The 23,182-nt window shown below is 41.9% G+C and overlaps 1 protein-coding gene across 1 annotated transcript in view; it reads right to left on the bottom strand.

The window, feature by feature from the left end:
- Positions 1-2,943: 2,943 nt before the first annotated feature.
- Positions 2,944-23,182, bottom strand: part of KCNMB4 (potassium calcium-activated channel subfamily M regulatory beta subunit 4) — a 70,826-nt gene continuing 50,587 nt past the window's right edge. Inside the window, exon 3 of the mRNA XM_069955907.1 lies at positions 2,944-3,695. Coding sequence (XP_069812008.1) covers positions 3,527-3,695 — 169 coding nt within the window. The 3' untranslated portion in view covers positions 2,944-3,526. The remainder of the gene's footprint in view (positions 3,696-23,182) is intronic.

The raw sequence follows: 23,182 nt of genomic DNA, 5'->3' as shown, positions 1-23,182 counted from the left end.
TGTTATGTACAGCACAGGTGAGACCATGATCTCTGTTAGGCTATGTGCACAGTGGTGTTCACCGGTTTTGGTTAGTAAGAAATAAGTGAGTGACAAATGTGTTTAACCAATCTCCTTAAGATCTGTGTAATCTGCATTTATAACATACTCCTTTGTATACGAGAGTACGCTCAAAATTCCTTAACAATATGCTTCCTCTACACAGAAAAATACTTACTGGAAGGTGGAAGTGTACGGACATCTGGTCATTTAGGGATGGAAGAACTTGTACAAGAAACTACAATGCCTTGACAAACCTAACTGTAATCAGGCATGATGGGAACTCCAGATGTAGCAGAGAATGAGGATACTTGTGTTTCTATAAATCTCTATGCCATATGTATATATGCAATACCAAGTTCAAAACCATCTTTATGAACATATATGACAAGAAGTGTAATCAAGTGTCATCTTTCTCTACCTGTACCTATCTATGGACATATCACATTTGAATTCTCATTTCCCATGGTTTCTACCTGTAAAAAAAACCTACATTTAAAATGGATAAAAAATGGTAATAGATAACACGTGAAGAGATTATAGATTGTGTTCACATTTTATATTCATAAATGTAATAGACTCTAGTGATTTGTATTATGCTCTTTCTATTAGAGTGTCCACAATTTCTGCAGAGCTATGTGCCTGATTGACCCCACTATAAGGGTCCATTTACACAGAAAGATTATCTGACAGATTATCTGCCAAAGATTTGAAGCCAAAGCCAGGAACGGACTAAACAGAGCTCAGGTCATAAAGGAAAGCCGGAGATTTCTCCTCTTTTCAAATCCATTCCTGGCTTTGGCTTCAAATCTTTGGCAGATTATCTGTCAGATAATCTTTTTTGTGTAAATGGACATTTAGCCAATAAGATCATTGAGTATTCTTTGGTATTCAGGAAACTTGTCATAGATGAAATAATGAAATGGAGGGTAGATAATTCAACACAGGTTTTCATAGACGTAATTGCATGTTCAGGACAGTTTTAAAACACGCAATAGTTCAGATAAGCCAATCAAATATGTTGTAATGATAATATCTGCAGTAATAATAATAACATACATTGGGCCACTGGTACAATTAAGCTGGACTTTAGACTTCCCCTGATGATGCTAAAGTGAGGTGGTAAAATATGTTTGTGGCATGGAATAGGTTTTAGCAAACAGTAGTTCTTAAAATTTTACTTACATATTAATGGTGGAACAGAGTATTGATTACCAATTGGTAGATATTGTGAATAAGCAATGACATCAGTGTCTTAATATGTTATAAATGTTAGTGCAACAGGGGCAAGCACCATAAATCAGGCTTTAAAGGGAACCTGTCACCGGGGACGAGGGCAAAGAGCCCGCCCGACCACCCAGTGCAGCCCCCGGATACTTATCCTTTCCGAGACGAAGATATCAGCGCTCTAAGCCGTGCACGTGCACCGCTGAGATTAGTCCAATGCCCATAGAGAATGACTGGAGCCATCATTCTCTATGGGCATCGGACTCATCTTAGCGGCGCGTGCACGGCTTTGGGCGCTATTTTCATCCTGGGACCGGCTCCAAGAACGGGACTCATCGGAAAGGGTAAGTATCCGGGGGCTGCACCGGGGGGTCGGGCGGGCTCTGTGCCCGCGTCCCCGGTGACAGGTTCCCTTTAAAGTAAACCAGTCAGCTGAAATTCACGTTCCAAACTGCTGACACTGTTAGACAGGAGATAGGTCAAGGAGACACATGGAACATTTCATATATTTCTGCTTACAGAACATGGAAAAATGCTTTCATTCTCCTGTGCAAAGGACCAAGGATAGGGATAGGAGGGGGAGTAAGGATGTATTCCAGCTTGCTTGCATGTATATTTAGATAAATAATAGATATCATAGATATATGAAAATCAAGTATAGCCAAAATATAAAAGTAAGGTGCACCATAAGGTAGACTCTTTTAGCAACAGTAGAGAACAACATTGAGTGATGGATAAACTCACCTGGAAGTTTTGCGCTCAGAGGTTAACCTCTAAATTTGCATGAGTGAAACAACCTAAGTAGAAATAGCTTCTCAGATAAAGTTGTGGTCCAGTGTCAGTGGAATCTGGGAGATACACAATGAAGGTCGGTTTGGAGATCCTTGTAGTCACCCAAAGATTATGAGCACATCAGCAGTGCTAGCGGATACCAATCAGCAGTAGATCCTAAAGGCTATAATCAGGGGCGTAACTATCACTATAGCAGCCATAGCGGCTGCTATGGGGCCCACCGCATCAGGGGGCCCCATTGCCCACTCCTGCAATATATTGCGCCCCTTAGTTACGCCCGTGGCTATAATCATGACACTTCAAAACGTGTTGTTTTCTGAGACCCTAAATAAAGAGTCATAATTATATCCTTCCAAATCTACTACTTATTGGTATCCGCTAATGCTCTCGTGATCCTCGGGTAACTCCAAGGATCTCCACACTGACCTTCATAGATATATGAAAAGTACAATGGCCCAGAATTACTAATGTGTCTCAGCCAAAATGTGGGCTGTAAAAGTGGTGCATGGGACTTTTTCTCATTTATTAAGCATTTTACACACTTTTCTACCACATTTAGACATTTTTCCTCTGGTACAAAGAAAGGGACATGGTTTATACAAAAAGGGGATGTGGCCAAATGTGCACCAAAAATGCACCTGAAGCTAGCTGAAAAATCTGTTGACTTCAAGCCAAGTAATAGCTGGTGTAAATTTACACCAAAAAACTAGACAGTGTGACAGAGACTTTAATAAATGTGAACCATTGTGTCTCCTTGGCCAAACAGCTATGTATCAGTGTCAGCGGTGAATTGCAGCTGACAGATTGACTTCAAACTCGAAGAAATAAGATATATGTATATAGATATTCTGTAATAAATAAGAACAATAAAAAAATTTGCTTCTGTACGTATTTAATTGACTAATCAGAAAGTAGGAAGTATTATATGTATTTCTAAATATAGAGTATACAGCATAGACAAATATGTCTGATTAACTGTCGCTACAAGGACAAAAGGTATTCTGTAAATACATTAAGTTGTGTATTCATCTTTGACTTGTAAAAGCAAATGAAATGCAAAGAGGTGGAAAGAACAAAAATCAAGCCTATAAAAATTCAGCTCTAGGACATAAAAAAGCACACTTTAATTTTTTAGAAGTACATGATACAAAATAAACTGAAATCTTTTGATATTTTACATACCAAATAAAAAATATTTTATCGCAAAGGTGAAATGAAACTTTTGGACGACTTCACTACACTTGGCTAAGTATAAGTCATTACTTTTCTCCTTATATATCTACTTCTGTCCTCAGCATTTCTGGGCATTCTTCCCACAGGGAGCAGTAATCCATTAGAAGTCTGAGAAAATATTCCACGTTCTGCGTATCATCAATTATCAAGTTCACAAAAATAGTGATGAAGAGGCAACAAGAGGACTATAGGTATTTGGGGTTTTGGTTTGAACTGAAGCTTCCACCTTTAAACTCTATGAAAATTTTCTTTTCTGTATAGCCTCTGCCTTTACAGCCAGACTTCTTGCGCAAATAGTGAGAACCACAATCAGTACGCCCACCATGAAGGTGACTAGTGGCCACAAGAAACAGTGCAGGAGAACGTTCTCATCATGGGTTCGTTTTAGCAGGACATCTTCTGGCCTAAAAGATAACAAATGAAAAGTACAAAAGAGTTCATTATTTATGTTATATACTATATAAAATGCATTGTATATTGTCTAGATCTATGTGACTGCTGATAAAGCACTTTTAGGCCCCTCATCTGTTAGAGTGCGGCTAAAGAAAGAAAAAAAACATTACAAAGACAGCCAATTGATTTAAATGGGAACTTTGTCATACTTAACGGAAATAAAACACTTGCTGACAGGTTCCCCCACCGTTTAAGAACAACCTGTGCTCAGCTTATTGACAGACCTGTCTAATGGAGAGGCATCGCCAAGATCAGACAAGCCTTTTTAGCTTTAAAATCATGGCTGTTCCAATAATAATTAACTAATCCCATTTTAGCACCCCCTTCCCCATTCCCCCTTTGAGTTACAACCTTTACAAAGCAGAAGAAAGAAGTATATAGCCACCAAAAATACAAAACTAGTAAGAAACTGTCTAGTGCCTTAAAGGTAATACTAATGAAGACCTCCTGGTGACTATTAACACAGTGTTTAGTGGATAATGTGTTTATTAGGATAAGAAATCATTTTTAATATAACATTTAAGGTTTTTAAAAATCCTGCATACACCTAGGCTATATTCCTACACCGTTAAAATGACGTCTGTTTTTATTGAACGGCCTTAATTTACAGCTGTTATTTTATAACAATGGCCGTTATTATATAGCCGTTATAAATGACAGCCGTCCAATAAAAACGCTTGCCATTTTGTCAGTATGTGAACATAGCCTTAAAATGCAAATAAATGTACTTAATTCAAGAATTAAATTAATCAAATCTAATAAGCGTTGATGCAGTCCAGCTTGGCTGTCTATTTCTTGAGTATGATGGGAATATTACAATTAAAATCTAACATAAAATAAGCATGGAGAATATTTTTAGCGTTCCTTTTACACTCATCACAAATGTCAGATACAAAATTTTACACAGCACTTAAGCACTTGATAGATTCAATGCTGCTATTTTCATCTGAGGCTAGTGACTGACATGACAGCAGTCACTGCATTAATATATCACATTATCATATATGTCACTTTAAACGCCTATATATAATGCCGGGCCATAAAAAAAACACTAAGTAAGCCTTTGTCCATAAAGACCCACGTAATAATACACACCATGTGGTAAGAAGCATCCAAATTTAGTGACTTATTTACCCAACGTGTATGAACCCATTGATATGTTATTGTGAATATTGCTCACTTTAAAGAGATCAGTGATGACCATGAAAATACTCATCAATGACTAAATCTATAATTTGGATTGATGACCATCCAAATTCCTTCTTATATGCAAACAGAATGAGATCACTACTGATTACTTATTGACTTTTAAAACTGCTACTTGTGAAGTATTTCACTACCTAGAACAATCAACTCTATGTAATCACAGTGTCCATAGAAATAGTACCACTAATCCTAAACTTATACTGATTTACAATACAGCGATAGAGAGGCTTTTTATCTGGGGCTGCTGTGAGGTCAGCAATCAGATGGGCTGCAAAGCTTTAGTTACAGCCTTGTTTAATGTATAACAAGTGAGGCTTAGTTTACCTGTACATTCAGGATTATAATGTAAGTTCACACTAAACTCACTGTGGGTGACATGCAAGAGGAAAGAGCATACATACATACATACATACATACTACACCTTTACTTAAACCACATACTCTGTAATAGATAATTATTTTTATCATATATAATAAAATGTATTTTACTGACTCATCAATATATATATATATATATATATATATTATGTGGACATGTCACAGGAAAAGTGCTCGAGGGGAGGTACATCTCACCCAGACTACTGCTTATGGGGAGATGGTAAATCTGGAAGAGACCTGTCACTCAGCAGTGATATGCTGCTGAGTTGTTCTTTAAATTTTCCGGGCCGGATTTACTGGAATGGTGGGTAGGTTGGTAGTGGGACCTGCCATTCCCTCCCCCTCGATCCAGTGTGGGTTTTGGGATCAGGTGAGCTCTGATCCCAATCAGCCTGAGAAGGCAAAAGCTCTAGTCAGTCTGAAAGGGATTGCTCTCAGTCAGGAGTGAACAGCCTGCAGGCTGGGTTTGCTGCGAGCAAAGGATACTGTCGCTGCTGGGGGGCTTACTCAGCGACTCTGCTTACCAAGTGCCAGATAGGTGACCGGTTGTTAGTAAGTGCCCGGACGGGCAGGACCTTTTGTTTTGTTTGTTCTGAAAAGCACGGTATCGCTATTTTCTGTTATGGACTGTTTATGATACAAATAAACACCAAGCTGTTTTTTATAAGTCCAAGTTTTGCTGACTGAACTGTGTCCAAACACACCATCCCCCGGGAAGATCCCTACAATTGGTGCTGCGGAGCGGGCAAAACGGTTGCTAGGGGCAACGGTGTGCATCAACTTGGCTACAGCTGCGTATGTCCTGGGTGAAGGCTGCGGCTTCACTCCAAAAGCAGCCAAGCAACATGGAGGAGATGATGAAGCAGTTAATGCAAGTGAGTTTGCAACAACAACAGGCATTGGCCGCACAACAACAGGCTCAGGCAGCCGCTAAACAGGATCAGGCAGCCGCTAACCTGCGCCATGAACAGACAATGGCTGCACATCAGCAAGCGATGGCTCAACAACAGAAACTTATTGAGCACCTAATCGCAAAGCAGGAGGCGTCTGCAGGTGCTAATCCCCAGCTGGTGGCCGCAGCCGCACCAGAGACCTTGTCTGTGAAAAGAGCCGTGCAGCGAGCGCTGCAAAAGATGACTGCTGATGATGATATTGAGGCCTACTTAACTGTCTTTGAGCGGGTGGCTGAGCGAGAGAAGTTACCCTCCACTGAGTGGGCAGAAGTGATTGCGCCCTATTTAACAGGCGAACCTCAAAAGGCCTATTATGACCTCAGTGAGCAAGAGGTCAAAGACTATCCTCGGCTAAGAGCGGAGATACTTGCCCGACTAGGAGTTACTGCTGCTGTCCGTGCCCGGAGGGTCCGCAACTGGAGCTACCGTCTCGACAAATCAGCGAGGTCCCAGATGTACGACCTGATCCATTTGGCAAGAAAGTGGTTGGAGCCAGACACCTCTACTCCTGCCCAGATCCTAGAGAGGGTCGTGATGGATCGCTACCTCCGTGCCCTTCCTGCTGATCTACAACGCTGGGTGGGACAAGGCGACCCTAGGAGTGCCGACGAACTCGTCAGCCTTGTGGAGAGGTTCCAGGCGACCGAGGACTACCTCCGTGATGTTCCTGCAGCACCGTCACCTCCCCGGAGTGCCAGATCTGTGCCATCATCTGGTAAGAGACTTCCATCTATTGGGGGAGTGTGGAGGGGTGCTGATAGAGGGAAAAGCGCTCAGGAGGTGTCTCAGGGGCAAAAGACTGGTGATGGTCCCCGGTGGCTAAGTGGCCCTAAAAAGGACTCCCTGCCAAGGAGACCAGGCCCTATCCAGTGCTGGAGATGCCATGAGACGGGACATGTGTCTGCCCATTGCCCTCTTACCACTGAGCCCATGGAGTGTGACGCTAGCCGGCGTCAGTCGCTATTTGCGGAGCCGTCATGTGTTGCAGTTCCTGGACTAGAGACTGAACCACAAGTCTGCAACATTACTGTCAATGACTTCCCTGTTAAGGCGTTGCTGGACTCAGGAAGCCTTGTCACCTTGGTGCATGCCAGCCTGGTGACTGGGGACTTTGTGCCAGCAAGACATATGAGCGTTGTGTGCATACATGGTGATACAAAGGTTTACCCTATAGTACTGGCTAATGTCGGGACTGAACTAGGCGCTGTACAATATGAAGTGGGTGTGGTTAAAAACCTTATGCATAATGTGATATTGGGGCGTGATTTTCCATTGTTCTGGGCTCTATGGGGAAAACAACAATCCTCTGAAAGGAGTGAGGAGACCCCTAAGTCTATTGCATTACCCACGGTAAATGATAAAAATGTACAGGAGGAATATGATGCTTTTCCTTTGCAGGTCCTGGCTGGTGAGGAAGAGTCTCCTCCCACTGAGCAGAATGTTCCAGACTTAGAGGTGTCTAGGGATAATTTTGGTACTGCACAATTACAGGACCCCACTCTCAAAAATGCTAGAGAGCAGGTCACTGTTATGAATGGGGTACCTCAGGAACCAGAAGCTGAGAAAAAATTTCCACATTTTTCTGTGACTAATGATCTCTTCTATAGAGTCACTAAGATTAATGATGAGGTTGTGGAACAGCTTCTGGTGCCTAAGTCGTACCGGCGTCAGGTACTCGACATGGCCCATAATCATGTCCTTGGGGGCCACTTGGGGACAGATAAAACACAGGAGAGAGTCCTCCAGAGGTTTTTTTGGCCTGCGATTTATGCTGACATAAAAAATTACTGCGAGTCGTGCCCCACATGTCAGCTTAGCGCCCCAGTGTCGCATTTCCGCAGTCCTTTGGTTTCGCTCCCCATCATAGAGGTACCTTTTGACCGCATTGCAATGGACTTGGTGGGTCCCATTGTAAAGTCGGCAAGGGGACACCAGTACATTTTGGTGGTCTTAGACTACGCAACCCGCTATCCTGAGGCTGTACCCCTAAGAAACACTGCATCTAAAACAATTGCCCGTGAGTTGTTTTATATGTTTTCCAGGGTGGGGATCCCCAAAGAAATCTTGACCGACCAAGGTACTCCGTTTATGTCAAAGGTGATGCAGGATGTATGCAAACTGTTTAAAATCTCACACCTTCGTACCTCTGTATATCATCCCCAGACAGATGGATTAGTGGAGAGGTTTAATAAAACCCTAAAACATATGTTAAAGAAAGTAGTGGAAAAAGATGGTCGGGATTGGGATCACTTACTACCTTACCTGATGTTTGCTATTAGGGAAGTGCCCCAAGCATCCACAGGGTTCTCTCCCTTCGAGTTGGTCTATGGTCGTCACCCTAGGGGTTTGTTGGATATAGCGAAAGAGACATGGGAAAGTGAGTCCACCCCATACAAGAGTGTTATAGAGCATGTAGCACAAATGCAGGACCGTATAGCCACTGTAATGCCCCTAGTAAGGGAACACCTCCAGAAGGCGCAAGAGAGCCAAAGCAGAATTTACAATCGTTCTGCCAGAATCAGGACATTTAGCCCAGGTGACCGGGTACTCATTCTTGTTCCCACTGTAGAAAGTAAATTCTTAGCAAAGTGGCAGGGTCCCTATGAAATTGTAGAGAAGATCAGTGAGGTCAACTACAAGGTACACCAACCAGGTAGAAGGAAGCCTTTTCAAGTTTATCACATAAACTTGATCAAACCCTGGAAAGACAGGGAATCCTTGGTGGCGACAAACTTTGTTAATCATTTGTCACAACCAATCCCTCCGGTCAAGATTGGTGATACTCTATCAGTGTCACAGAAGCAGGAGACTAAAGAGTTTTTGCAGAAAAATAAAGACAAGTTTTCTGACCTCCCAGGGCGTACGCATCTCATTCACCATCACATTGAAACTGAGCCTAGAAGCAGAGTAAACCTTAAGCCCTATAGGATACCAGAAGCACGGAGGGAGGCGGTGTCAGCCGAGGTAAAACGTATGCTTGACCTAGGAGTCATTGAGGTGTCCCAGAGCGAGTGGTCCAGCCCGATTGTGTTAATCCCAAAGCCCAATGGAACTTGGAGGTTCTGTAATGACTTTAGAAAGTTAAATGAGATCTCCAAGTTCGATGCGTACCCCATGCCCAGGGTGGATGAGTTGATTGAGAGAATGGGTAGTGCCAGGTACATAACCACCCTCGATCTCACCAAGGGCTACTGGCAGATCCCCCTCACTCCTGAGGCTAGAGAGAAGACTGCATTCTCCACCCCTGATGGGCTCTTCCAATACGTAGTGATGCCATTCGGGTTACATGGAGCCCCTGCCACTTTTCAGAGGTTGATGGACTTGATCCTGCGACCACATCGGGATTACTCTGCTGCCTACCTCGATGATGTGGTCATTTTTAGCCCTGATTGGGAAAGTCACCTCTGTAAGGTCCAGGCGGTGTTAGAGGCCATAAGTGGTGCGGGGTTAACCATCAATGCAGAGAAGTGTGCACTAGCCTTAGAGGAGGCCAAATACCTGGGATACATTATTGGGAGGGGGTTAGTGAAACCACAACTAAATAAAATTGAGGCAATACAGAATTGGCCCAAACCCCTCACAAAGAAACAGGTCAGAGCTTTCCTGGGTATTACGGGCTATTACCGTAGGTTTGTGCCAAACTTTGCCACAGTTGCAGCCCCGCTAACTGACCTGACAAAGGGTGCGAAGTCCGCAATGGTGACATGGACTCCAGAGGCCGAGAAGGCTTTTCAAAGCCTTAAATCTGCCTTGTGTCAACAACCTGTGCTAGTTACCCCTGACTTTAGGCAAGAATTTCTGGTCCAGACAGATGCCTCTAATACAGGGTTAGGTGCCGTCCTCTCGCAGGTCGTGAATGGCGAGGAACACCCGGTGATGTACTTGAGTAGAAAGCTATCCCCGGCCGAAAAAAACTACGCCATTGTTGAGCGAGAATGTCTGGCAGTGAAATGGGCCCTAGAGTCCCTAAGGTACTACTTGCTGGGTAGAAAATTCAAGTTAGTTACAGACCATGCCCCCCTAACATGGATGAAGCTGAACAAGGAGAAAAATGCGAGGGTGACTAGATGGTTTCTATCCCTCCAAAACTTTAATTTTACAGTGGAACACAGGCCAGGAAAGTTACAGGCAAATGCTGACGCCCTATCAAGGGTACACTGTCTGTGGGGACAGAATGCTCAGCCCTCCGGTCTGAAAAAGAGGGGGGGGATATGTGGACATGTCACAGGAAAAGTGCTCGAGGGGAGGTACATCTCACCCAGACTACTGCTTATGGGGAGATGGTAAATCTGGAAGAGACCTGTCACTCAGCAGTGATATGCTGCTGAGTTGTTCTTTAAATTTTCCGGGCCGGATTTACTGGAATGGTGGGTAGGTTGGTAGTGGGACCTGCCATTCCCTCCCCCTCGATCCAGTGTGGGTTTTGGGATCAGGTGAGCTCTGATCCCAATCAGCCTGAGAAGGCAAAAGCTCTAGTCAGTCTGAAAGGGATTGCTCTCAGTCAGGAGTGAACAGCCTGCAGGCTGGGTTTGCTGCGAGCAAAGGATACTGTCGCTGCTGGGGGGCTTACTCAGCGACTCTGCTTACCAAGTGCCAGATAGGTGACCGGTTGTTAGTAAGTGCCCGGACGGGCAGGACCTTTTGTTTTGTTTGTTCTGAAAAGCACGGTATCGCTATTTTCTGTTATGGACTGTTTATGATACAAATAAACACCAAGCTGTTTTTTATAAGTCCAAGTTTTGCTGACTGAACTGTGTCCAAACACACCATCCCCCGGGAAGATCCCTACAATATATATATATATACATACTAACCACAATGTTTGTCACAGAGGGAAGTTAAAAAATAAAAAAAACTCTTTAGTGCTATGTATACCCTATCCCTGTCTTAGTTTTGAAAAGTAAATGTTATAAAAGGTGAGAAGACCATGTCTTTCTTAGATGTCTGCTACCACTGACTGCCCATGCATATTTAAAACGATATCAGCAGCTTTCTAAGACTGTCTGGTGACCTGAGCGCTCAACTTCCTGCACTGGGAGACAGCGATGGGCTGGATTTTGTACAGTTCTGGGTATGCAAAAATCCAGATACTGTACATATCATTTAGCCCTGGGTATTATTCCTAAATGGGTACTTTGGCAATGTGAAATTTGTGATCTGTTACTGCCCTTGTGGAGAACATTGTAAACAGGCTATTCTCACCCAGCTCCCCCGGGTGCTCCTGCAGTACCTTTGGGTCCCCCGTCAAATATTTTGGGTCCCTATATGAACATTTGTGTTCATTTGTTTATCACAGTTGGCAGATCCGTGGCCCTCCAGCAAAACTACAAGTCCCATCATGGCACAGCTGGAAGGGTATGAGTCAAATCTATTGTTAAAAGGGAATGTGTCATCAGAAAATGGCCTACTGCTTAAACAAAGTTTTTATGCTAAACATATTTTTGATGATGTGTTACAAATTTTCTATGTATATTTTAAAATAATCCTGAAATCTTGCCGTTATCATTCTGACCACCAATTTAAAGAGGTTGTCCACAGGATAGGGGAAAAGTAGGATGGGTGCTTGTCTAACCTCTGTACCCCCCGACGATCTCTGTAACAGATATCTCGGCAGCGGCTGCAGGAGCAGGTGAATGGATATCCTGCACCTGTTGTGGATAGCTGTCAGTGGTTGCTGCTGCTTCACTGACTGTCATTTGTCTTTTCCAAAGACGTTGGAGCGCGGGGGTGGGGGGGGGTGGGGGTGGGGGTTGGGGGGTTTTTGATCAGCACATTCCTTTTATAAGATGCACTGGGGGGTGTTTTAACATGGGAAAAAGATGGTATGTTGTTTTTCTAATGTCCTGGTTATTTAGCAAATAGAGCATGTTGGGTATCATAGATATACATCGGAAAATAAATCTGGAGGATTCTGTGATCTCAGACCACCCCCTGCTGTATATCCATTTCAGAGGTCCAGTAGTGGAAAGTGTTTAGGACATTTATTCAGTACTTTTTAAAAACTGATAAAGGTTTAAACTATCCTGCTTTAAATTAATTGTTGTGTAATGACTTCTGGGTGGACAAGATACAGGTTGGTAACAGTAGAAATTTTACAATCTATTCAATTTCACAGAAATGTTCCTAAAGGAGAAGTCCGGTGAAAATTTTTATTAAAGTCTTGTATTGCCCCCCAAAAGTTATACAAATCTCCAATATACACTACGGGAACAACATTACGGGAAATGCTTATAAAGAGCTTTTTTCCCTGCATTTACTACATCAAGGCTTCACTTCCTGGATAAAATGGTGATGTCACTTCCTGGATAACATGGTGATGTCACGACTCGACTCCCAGAGCTGTGCGGGCTGTGGCTGCTGGAGAGGATGATGGCAGGGGGATGCTCAGTGTCCCTCCAGTGCCCTGTGTCCCTCAGTGTCCCTCTGCCATCATCCTCTCCAGCAGCCACAGCCCGTACAGCTCTGGGAGTCGGGTCATGACATCACCATGTTATCCAGGAAGTGAAGCCTTGATGCAGTAGTAAGTGCAGGGAAAAAAGCACTTTATAAGCATATCCTGTAATAAGTGTATATTGGAGATTTGTATAACTTTTGGGGGGCAATACAATACTTTTCACCGGACTTCTCCTTTAAACGGATACACCAAGATCAAATGAAAAAAAAAAAAATCAAAGCTTTCCTGCGGTGGTTTTGTCTTGAGTCAAAAGCAACATCACAGACATACTCAAATAAATAAGGAAATTCAATGAACAGTCCAGGCAAAAAATAAAAATAAAAAGATAAACTGTTATGCCTGGTACCTGCCTGAAGGGTCACTAAACACCAATTTTCCCATATGTAGTTTTTGTTCTTTGAATCTCCTGAACCCCAGCCCTGTACTCAGCATAACACAGTATCACTTTTGCCTGGAGTGTAAGATGAATTACAGTAGGTCTATGAATACAGAATAAAATATATTTTTGTATATAAAAGACTAAGTATTGGCAATCAAACCTCAATGCGTTACAAATTACATTAGAATGAGGTGCTACATGATCACAAGCAGCTTCCAAATTTCATTTGCGTAATGGATAGATAATTCCAATTGATTTGCCATGGCTGTGATGCGTGAATGAATTGCCATTGAAAACTAATGTATACAATTATATAAACATTAGCATAAAGTAAAGAATCATAAACACGTCCAAGACAAGCGTGGATGAAAGATTAGTTTTGTATGCAGAGAAGAACGGAATGATTATAATCTGATAAATATAAAAACCTTTCAGTCTAATATTTAATAACCCATGTTCACTGGTCAATTATGAATGAAAGATTGTTGTGTCAAAGGCACAGCTACAGTACCCAAGGTACATTATACCACATATAAGTGTCCACATGTATCATCACTCAAGTCCTGGAATCTGTAAAGTGAGACAGCAACATCCACAGGAGTAATATCCACGTAAAATATCTGGATGGAAGATTTTATAAAACCAGAATTATTAGAAAGGAATAGGAGGCAATATGTGTAACTCTCCTGCTGTTATAAAGCCACAATACAAATGTCAAGCTAAAGTACTTGTGTCCATCGGAGGAAATTATTCTTAAGAGTCACAATCTATACCGAACATATCCGCTAACTTTTATCAGGCAGATTAGATATAGATCCTAGTGACAAGTGACTGTTTTTAATGTCATTTCTGGATTGTGCAATATATATACAGTGGTGCCTTGGATTACGAGCATAATTCGTTCCGGGACCATGCTTGTAATCCAAATCCACTCTTAAACCAAAGCAAATTTTCCCATAAGAAATCATTGATATTCAAACAATTGGTTTGCACACCCCAAAAATAATGATTTATTATTCTGAATAACATGTAAAATAGATGAAACAAACATTCAGAAACAGCAGAATATGTGATATTATAAGTTACTGTACAGTAATGGAGAGGATGGGAAACACAAGGGCGGACAGAGACTGCAGGGAACATGAAGAAATTAGCAGGGAAGATGTGGGCAAATACATGCAGCACTCTCTGTCTGGGGAGAGAGGGGTTACAGCTATGGAGATTACCTCCACAGTCCTGTCCCCTGATGTAAGCCCTAGCCTGAAGTGGATCTGCTATGATTGGAAGGTGAGGGAGTCTTTCTGGGTCAGAGTACAGTGCTGTAGACCCCGTTATGTAGACCATGCCCTCCTCCACTCGCGCTCCCACCCAGTACAGGGAGCTCTTAAACCAAAGCAATGCTCTTAAACCAAGTCATAATTTAGAAAAACTGTGAGCTCTTAAACCAAAACGCTCTTAAACCAAGTTACTCTTAAACCAAGGTACCACTGTATATATATATATATATATATATATATATATATAATAATAATCGAGAAGAGGCGGCACTCCAATATTCAGTGAAAAAAAGAAGATGATTTATTCACCCATCAATGTGCAACGTTTCGATCTCCCAATGAGATCTTTTTTAAGCGACAAACAAGAGTGGAACATCAGCTGGTATATAGCATCAAAGGTCCACCCCCAGTGCCTCCCCCAATTAATTACATCATAGATATTATCATACATAAACAAAATTAAAATAAGTGCATCAGTGTACATAATGCAAAAAATCATGTGCATCCAGCAACAGTGGTATATAAGGGCTGTGGGAATAGTCCATGATCGGCGTACAGTAACCTTGCATAGTCCATATACAACTAATAATCAAAGAGTCCATGATCCATAGGGTTAATGGAGGGGGCCGTCACTCACCAAGCAAAATTATCAAGCAGCTGTTCCATTTTGCTTGGTGAGTGACGGCCCCCTCCATTAACCCTATGGATCATGGACTCTTTGATTATTAGTTGTATATGGACTATGCAAGGTTACTGTACGCCGATCATGGACTATTCCCACAGCCCTTATATACCACTGTTGCTGGATGCACATGATTTTTTGCATTATGTACACTGATGCACTTATTTTAATTTTGTTTATGTATGATAATATCTATGATGTAATTAATTGGGGGAGGCACTGGGGGTGGACCTTTGATGTTATATACCAGCTGATGTTCCACTCTTGTTTGTCGCTTAAAAAAGATCTCATTGGGAGATCGAAACGTTGCACATTGATGGGTGAATAAATCATCTTCTTTTTTTCACTGAATATTGGAGTGCCGCTTCTTCTCGATTATTGTACTACTAAGGTGGCCTTGGAGTCCGTCCTCTGAGGTTGAAGCACCCACTTGAGCCATAGAGCCACACAGTGCCGTCTGGCCCCATATCTCAATATATATATATATATATATATATATATATATATATATATATATATATAATTTTCTTCTCTCTGCTTTCCCAGGAGGCAGGATGGAATACTGGATAATAGCTCAGTAAGTCCGACACCCACATTTCTTTTAGTTTCAGCCATACCTTATTGCATGCTTCTCTAGATCAGGTTTCAGATCTGCTGGTCAGTTCAGTACATATTGCATGAATATTTAATTGTACCTTAAGATGGGGGCTGTTGAGTTAAGGTCCTTTAACACATACAGATAAATAGCTTAATCGGTTATTTGGAGATCGTGAATCGATGATTTAGCCTTTTAAGGGTGTCTTTACACAGACAGATTTATCTGACAGATATCTGACAGATAATTAAAGCCAAAGCAAAGAACAGACTATAAACAGAGAACAGGTCATAAAGAAAAGACTGAGACTTCTCCTCTTTTCCAATCCATTCCTGGCTTTGGCTTCAATAATCTGTCAGATAATCTGTCTGTATAAACACAACATTAGCAATTGACATTTAGACCAAGCTATAAACTGTTATTCTGATTGTTGGGAGATCATGATCATCTGTGGCCGATCAATGAACTACCAATGGTAATTTTAGAACATGTTTAAAGACAGTGATTAATAATATCTGTTTTGGTCATTATCACAAGTTTTTATGCCCGATCCATGTAAAAGAACCATGAGGATGTTCATCTGCTTGTCCTTGAAAGTTGCATGCCAGAAACCTTATGCACTTTTGATCTTTCCATAACCTTATTGTAAAAAATAAGTGGTTCCATAACAAAAGGGTTTTATGGCTTCTTCTCTCACAACCCTTGTGTGACCAGGTACATACATATTTTCCAGATTTTTCTCACACCATAAAACTTCAAACCAGGAGGCGGATTCATTTCTTTTGTAATAGCAAAAAGTATCTATCCACAGCAATATGAAACAACCCAAAATATTGCACAATTGCCAGATTTCTAGGCATATTGTTTAGCTCCAAGGATCTGTCAAGCCTTGGATTAAAACGATCTTTTGTTAAGCAATAACAAATGACATGTATGCAAATAAAACAGCTATTCTACACTAAAAGCAAATACCAATTGAATAAACAAAATGCTTATTCTTCCTAAACTAGCTTACACACCACTCAATACTCAAGACAAACAACACAATACCCATAGTATTGCTACACTGACTCCATCACTGCCTAAAAAAAATACCAATCCTTCCCAGAGTCCTGAAAAGCTAAAGCCTGAAAAGGATCTATCTACCCCAGAGGGAGAACGTTCTAAGCTTTAAAATTCTGAAGAAATGGTTAACATTTTAGAAAACACGTAAGTATCACATGAAACAAAGCTGACAAAACATATAATATTAGAGACAAATAAAGAAAGAAAAGAAAATGCCTATTCCTTGTGAGGACTCTTCTGATAGACAGCAGATGTAGGAAGCTATTCAGTCTGTGTTGTTTTCTCTTTGTGCTAATTAGATATGGAGGATATTAAATTGTCCACAGAAGTGGAATGGTGTAACTGTAGCAACAGATCATTTACCCATTCTACAAGGTGAATGTATGATGCAAAGCTTCTGGAGTATAAAAGACTATGCTAAAAGCTGGCAAACCACACAGGTACATGGAATAAAATACATAACACTAGTTACATATAGGCAACATAGGAAAAACTCTAACACAGGACATAGATGTATACAGTAATATTTAGCTGGAAACATCACACTTTGAGCATATATCAGTATTTATGCCACACAGTATACAGTATATGCACCCAGCTAAGGAAAGATATATTATTTATTTCCATGACTTATTAATGTGTAGTTATATAGCTGTGCATACAGGAAGGTCACTGCAGAGGGACAGACTGCTAATTATTAATATATGTAACTGACAGTATGTGAAAGTGACATTTATCACTCCACAAGAACTCTAGTTGACTTATATTAGCATCGGGCCCCAGGACCACTTTATGCCTCCTGAGTGAATCAGACAGATGTCCATCAAACATAGATAATTGGGGTTTAATGCAGTTTCCAAAATCTCTAAAGTTTTAGGGACGGTTAGCGCTTTACTATGCACTTGTACATTTTCAACTACATACACAGTAAATGAATTTGTCTGGATTAGTACAAAATGGATCATATTTAAAGGAAAACATAAGAAAAACTAATAATGTTATGCCCTTGGTACACAGTCCCTAAGGCTATGTTCACACTACGTATATGTCCGGCCGTAGTTCGTAAGCGGCCGGACATGTGCGGCTGAAACTACGGCCGTGGGAAAAATAGACATGCGGCCGGATTGCAAACATGCGGGCGAACCGCGAACATACGCCCGTAGTACAGTTATGCTTCCTAGCTTGTTTCGAAGCGATCTGAAACAGGTCATTTACTTGGAAATCTTTGCCCAGCCCAATAAAACACACAGAACCTTTTGGATCTAAAAATCAATCAATTTGGCTGAAATAATTGGGCTCAATTTGGACCGCATGAAAATCCACGGCCGTGAGTTGGAACAGTTCCGGCCGCAAACAATGGTCTTGTTCATTTTTCACGGCGCCGTATACGATCCGGCCGTAGGCTCATACGTAGTGTGCATTGTGCGGCTGGAAATCGTATACTTCCAAGCATACACATCAACCTCAAAACTACGGGCGTATATTTGCGGTTCACACTACGGCCGGAAATATACATAGTGTGAACATAGCCTTAAAGTGAATGTGTCATTTAGATTTATTTTTTTACTGATCACTGTCAAATACTGAAACATGTCCTTTTTAAAAATCCATTTATATGTTTTTATTATATTTGTTTTTTTACAATATTATGAGGGCAGCCATTTTTACAGCAACCCCTATAAACATATGCACAATAGTCTGGAACCCTATGCATGTATATGGGAACATTTACTTTGCATGCTCTGTGACCTGTGCAGAGCGCATTGTAAAAAGTTGGAGCAGGCTAAGCACTAACCATTACATGTAGTGAATGGCTCTTGATCCCTTCCTATCTATATGATAGCACATTTCATTTTCTCATGAAACATTTCCTTTGAGATGTTCACTAGGTATAATACATAGGGACAGGGACAGGCTCTAAAACACTAAGGCCTCTTCATTGTTTACTTGGCTCTGTACACCTGTACTTTTAGTAGTTGCTGTGCAGGGTATTGCAGCGTTGTCCAATTTAGATAAGCGCCAGCTTCAAACAGCTAACCAACAGGGGCGCTAAGAGTCCCCTTTAACTGATCTGGTACTAGTGACCTAAAGACAGGCCATTCATACCATCATAGCATGAGCTAAAAAAGAAAACCTACAACCAAATGCTGCGTTAATTAAAAAAAACAATGACACTTATCAAAATATGGAGTCTTCCAACTGTGTGTATGGCACTCCTACAGTAATGGACAAAGCAAACAGAATATCATTCTAACAAAAAGTTTCCTGAGTCAGCCAGAGAGAAAACATCACGGGAATTGTTAATTAAACATATCTGTCAGGAGGCTCATAAACTGTGACTGCGCTAAATTCCTCCTGCATTCTAATGAACATCACTACTAAACTTTAAAGCTCTTCGATATATATGTAAACTAGTATAATCAGACAAAATGTTCAAAGTTCAGAAATATTCTATATTTAGAATTAAGAGCAAGATTTCTGACATAATCCAAAGCATCTCCTCCCAGCAGAAAAAAGAACTATATCTACAGTACTGCCCTTCACCTGAGGAATAAGCCAACAAAATTCTCTGTTAAAGGGAACCTGTCTTCAGTTTCATGTTCCCTGAATCACAGGCAGCATGAAAGAGGGACAGACTCAGTTCCCCTTCGCACGTCCGGAAAAACCACCTGGAGCCAGAGACTTTAATTAGCCACGGACAGCATTCTGGATTTTTCCGGAGGGGTGTCTGGTCCGGAAAATAGATCCGGATTTTTGTCCTATTTTTTTGTCCTATTTTTGTCCGAAATTCAAGCCCGGACACCCCCATAGAAGTCTATGGGAGCGCCGAAACCGCGGACGCTTCAGGTCTGCACCGGCCTCCTGCAGCCTGACCCCCCCATACTGCCCCCCCAACCCTCACGCGCCGCGGCATCTCCATCCATCCGTCCCCCCCTCCCTGGACCTCAGCACCCCCCCCCCCAATCCTCTGCTGACAGTCCATGATGGAAGTTCTAGCCCTGCAACATGTGGCCATTCAGGTTGCAGAACTAATCCTCCCATCATGTCCTGCTCACAGTCCATGATGGGAGTTGTAGTTCTGCATCATGTGGCCATTCAGGTTGCAGAACTACTACTCCCATCATGTCCTGCTGACAGTCCATGAGAGTTTTAGTTCTGCAACAGATTAGAGGATGACACAGTATAGAAGGGGGGAGGCAGTGGCACAGTAGAGCTACATCTCCCATCATGGTTTGTGTGGTAATAAGCAAGACTACATAACACAATGGGAGTTGTAGTTCTGCAACAGATTAGAGGATGATACATGGCATGAGGGGAGACAGTGGAAGGGTACGCGAGGGGGACGCAGTGGCAGGGTACGCGAGGGGGACACAGTGGCAGGGTACGCGAGGGGAACGCAGTGGCAGGGTACGCGAGGGAGACGCAGTGGCAGGTTACACGAGGGGGACGCAATGGCAGGGTACGCGAGGGGGACGCAGTGGCAGGTTACGCGAGGGGGACGCAGTGGCAGGTTACGCGAGGGGGACGCAATGGCAGGGTACGCGAGGGGGACGCAGTGGCAGGTTACACGAGGGGGACGCAATGGCTGGGTACGCGAGGGGGACACAGTGGCTGGTTACACGAGGGGGACGCAGTGGCAGGTTACACGAGGGGGATGCAATGGCAGGGTACGCGAGGGGGACGCAGTGGCAGGTTACACAAGGGGGACGCAGTGGCAGGTTACACGAGGGGGACGCAGTGGCAGGTTACACGAGGGGGACGCAGTGGCAGGGTACACGAGGGATGATGTGGGTAATTGTGATGTGTGTTGGCATACTAGACCATATTGAAATCACTTCTGAAGACATTGAAATCCTAAAGACATTTCCTCATGGTTTCCTAAAAGAAAAAACGGATTACTGTCAGGAAATCCAGATACTTTCCTGATGTCTTTTGAGGCTTCCTGATCAGGATTTCCTGACAGTAAAAACTGACACAGACAAGGGGCCTCACCTATTACAACAGCCGACAATGTAGTCTGAAATGATGCAGTGTTTCCGAAGAATCCTTATTTTAAATTGCCCAGTGCTCACAGGCTGTTCTCCCCCTATATATGTATAAGGAAAGCTCAACCAAGGCTGGTGAGGCAGGGAGAAGCAAATAGGGAGAACCCCGCTGCTATAAAGACCATTCCTGCCCAATTTTAAACTATAATTCTTTTCAAATGGCTCATCATTTCATAACAAATTATATACATATGCAATAAGAGAGTTTGTTTTGGTTTCATGCTGCCAGTGTTGTGGGCAGCATGAAACTGGTGATGGATGGAAACTGAAGCTGGATGTACTAGACCCATCAACTTTTTAATCATTCTGCATGGCTTTCCTCAAGATTCAATTTGCTGAATATCCTTGCAAAAGGCACAGTAGTTTGTTCGCCCCCTCCACTTTTCTTCCCCACCCCTAGCTATGCTTCAATTGACGTATATCCATTCACCAATGGTACCCATACAATTCATACTTTTGTCAGCAGTACATGCCGTTTGCAGCAGGTTTGGCCGCCACTGTGAGGTGTATGGGGCTCTACCGACAGTCTACCAATGGATGATGTTGGTGGAAATAGGGATAAATGTGAAGGACAAATACAGAATAGCAGGGTCACCTCTTTTCACCTATGCAGTGCAGGGGCTGATGAGTGATGCCACACCTGCACTGCATTAGGGCAGAGGTAATGGGTGGCTCTGAGTATAGGAGGGTATAGGGGGTATAGTATGGGAGAAAAATAGGAAATGAAAATATTTTAGTCTAATCTTGGTGTTTTTTTTAACAGTGGATCTACCTAATATGCATGTAAAATCTACATAAATCTGGTAATTTTTTCACTATCCTGCCAGAATGTCCACCTTCCTCTTTGTAGACAGAAAATGCTGGTAAAGTCGGAAATAGACAAATTTTCAGCGCACATGCAAATAGACCACGAAAAGACTGTCCAGCACAGAATGATAAATCTGGGCCACTGTGTCTGTTTCCTCATTTTATTAAATACAAATGAAAAAGGAAACTACAACCATCTAATTGTCAATCTTCAGTGTGAGGAACACTTGTTTCTTAAAATCAATACTTGGAAATGTCATAGAACTGAAAGATAACTCAATAAATGGTTGTAATTCTGTCCTGGCAGAGGAGAGGGTCCACACTGCAGCCTTCTAGCATATTTATTTGGCACACATTTCTTGGCAAAGTGCATTTAAAGCAATGAACTAGGTGGAAACATGTCAGATTCAGTGCATTTGGATTGGATGACCTATTTAGATTAATAGCAAAATGCCTTCAAGAGGATTAAGATTTTCCAAGCAGATTTGGTCATAAAATGTATTTAGAAAAAAATACATCACAAATATAACAAAGACATAAAACTAACAGCCCTGCATAGAAGTTTAAAGAAAAGCAGAAAATGGTCATTATGTATTTTACTAGATGCTACCCCTGCACACTCCAGGCTACTGAAAATATGCCAAATGGAATTACAGCCTTCATGCTCCAGTTGACACCTAGGCATACTGTGCCGAGCTTCCATAAAAAGATGACAGAATAGTTTTCACTCATGGTTACCTTCTTTATGTCAGTGCATGTGATTTTCTCCAACTCTTCCCCCTGTCTTCCCCCTAGATATGCACAATACCAACAAGAACAGGACCCTCAGTGTAATAAATATCTACCGTTTGTGGTAGTGTAGAAGATTCTTGGAACAAACTTCTAGCAGATGTGGTTGGTAAATAATAGCTAAATGTAAACCTGCCTGGGATAAACGTATATAAACAAATAAGAAAGTAATAAGGTAGACTAGATGGACCAGGGGATCTTTTTCTGCTGACAATCTTCTATGTTTCTAAGAGATATAGACACAAAACCATTTTAAGATTGAGATGATTAATTTTTTTTTATTTTAAAAGCAATGGAGCAATAAATAAAAATGAATTTGATGTTGAGGTGTGCATAGCCTTTAACCCCTTAAGGACCGGGCCTAAAATGGCATTAAGGACCGGGCCAATTGTCACTTCTGCGTTTTCGTTTTTTTCCTCCTCACCTTCTAAGACCATGAGGGCCATGAGAGGGCTTGTTTTTTTCAGGAACAGGTGTACTTTTTTAATGGCATCTTTTAATTTGCCATAAAATGAATAACAGAACCCCCAAAATATCATTTATGGGGTTAACTTGGGTCAAAAAATGTTTACGTAATGCACTTCATGGTAAAACTGGCATTTTTGCTTTATTCTATAGGTCGGTCTGAACACAGCGATATGCATGGTTACTAGGTTTTCTAACCTTTTACTATTTTTATTAGCAGTAAAACTTTTTTTTTTTTTGCAAATAGGTATATTTAAAATGGCCCTATTGTGACTCTTATAGCGCTTTTATTTTTTCACCTAGGGTGTCGTATGGGGCATAATTTTTTGCGCCATACTTTCT

This window comes from Dendropsophus ebraccatus, chromosome 1, assembly GCF_027789765.1.
Source record: "Dendropsophus ebraccatus isolate aDenEbr1 chromosome 1, aDenEbr1.pat, whole genome shotgun sequence".
Taxonomy (NCBI): Eukaryota; Metazoa; Chordata; class Amphibia; order Anura; family Hylidae; genus Dendropsophus; species Dendropsophus ebraccatus.
Note: the sequence above shows the minus strand (reverse complement) of the source record. Positions and strands in the feature narration are given on the sequence as shown.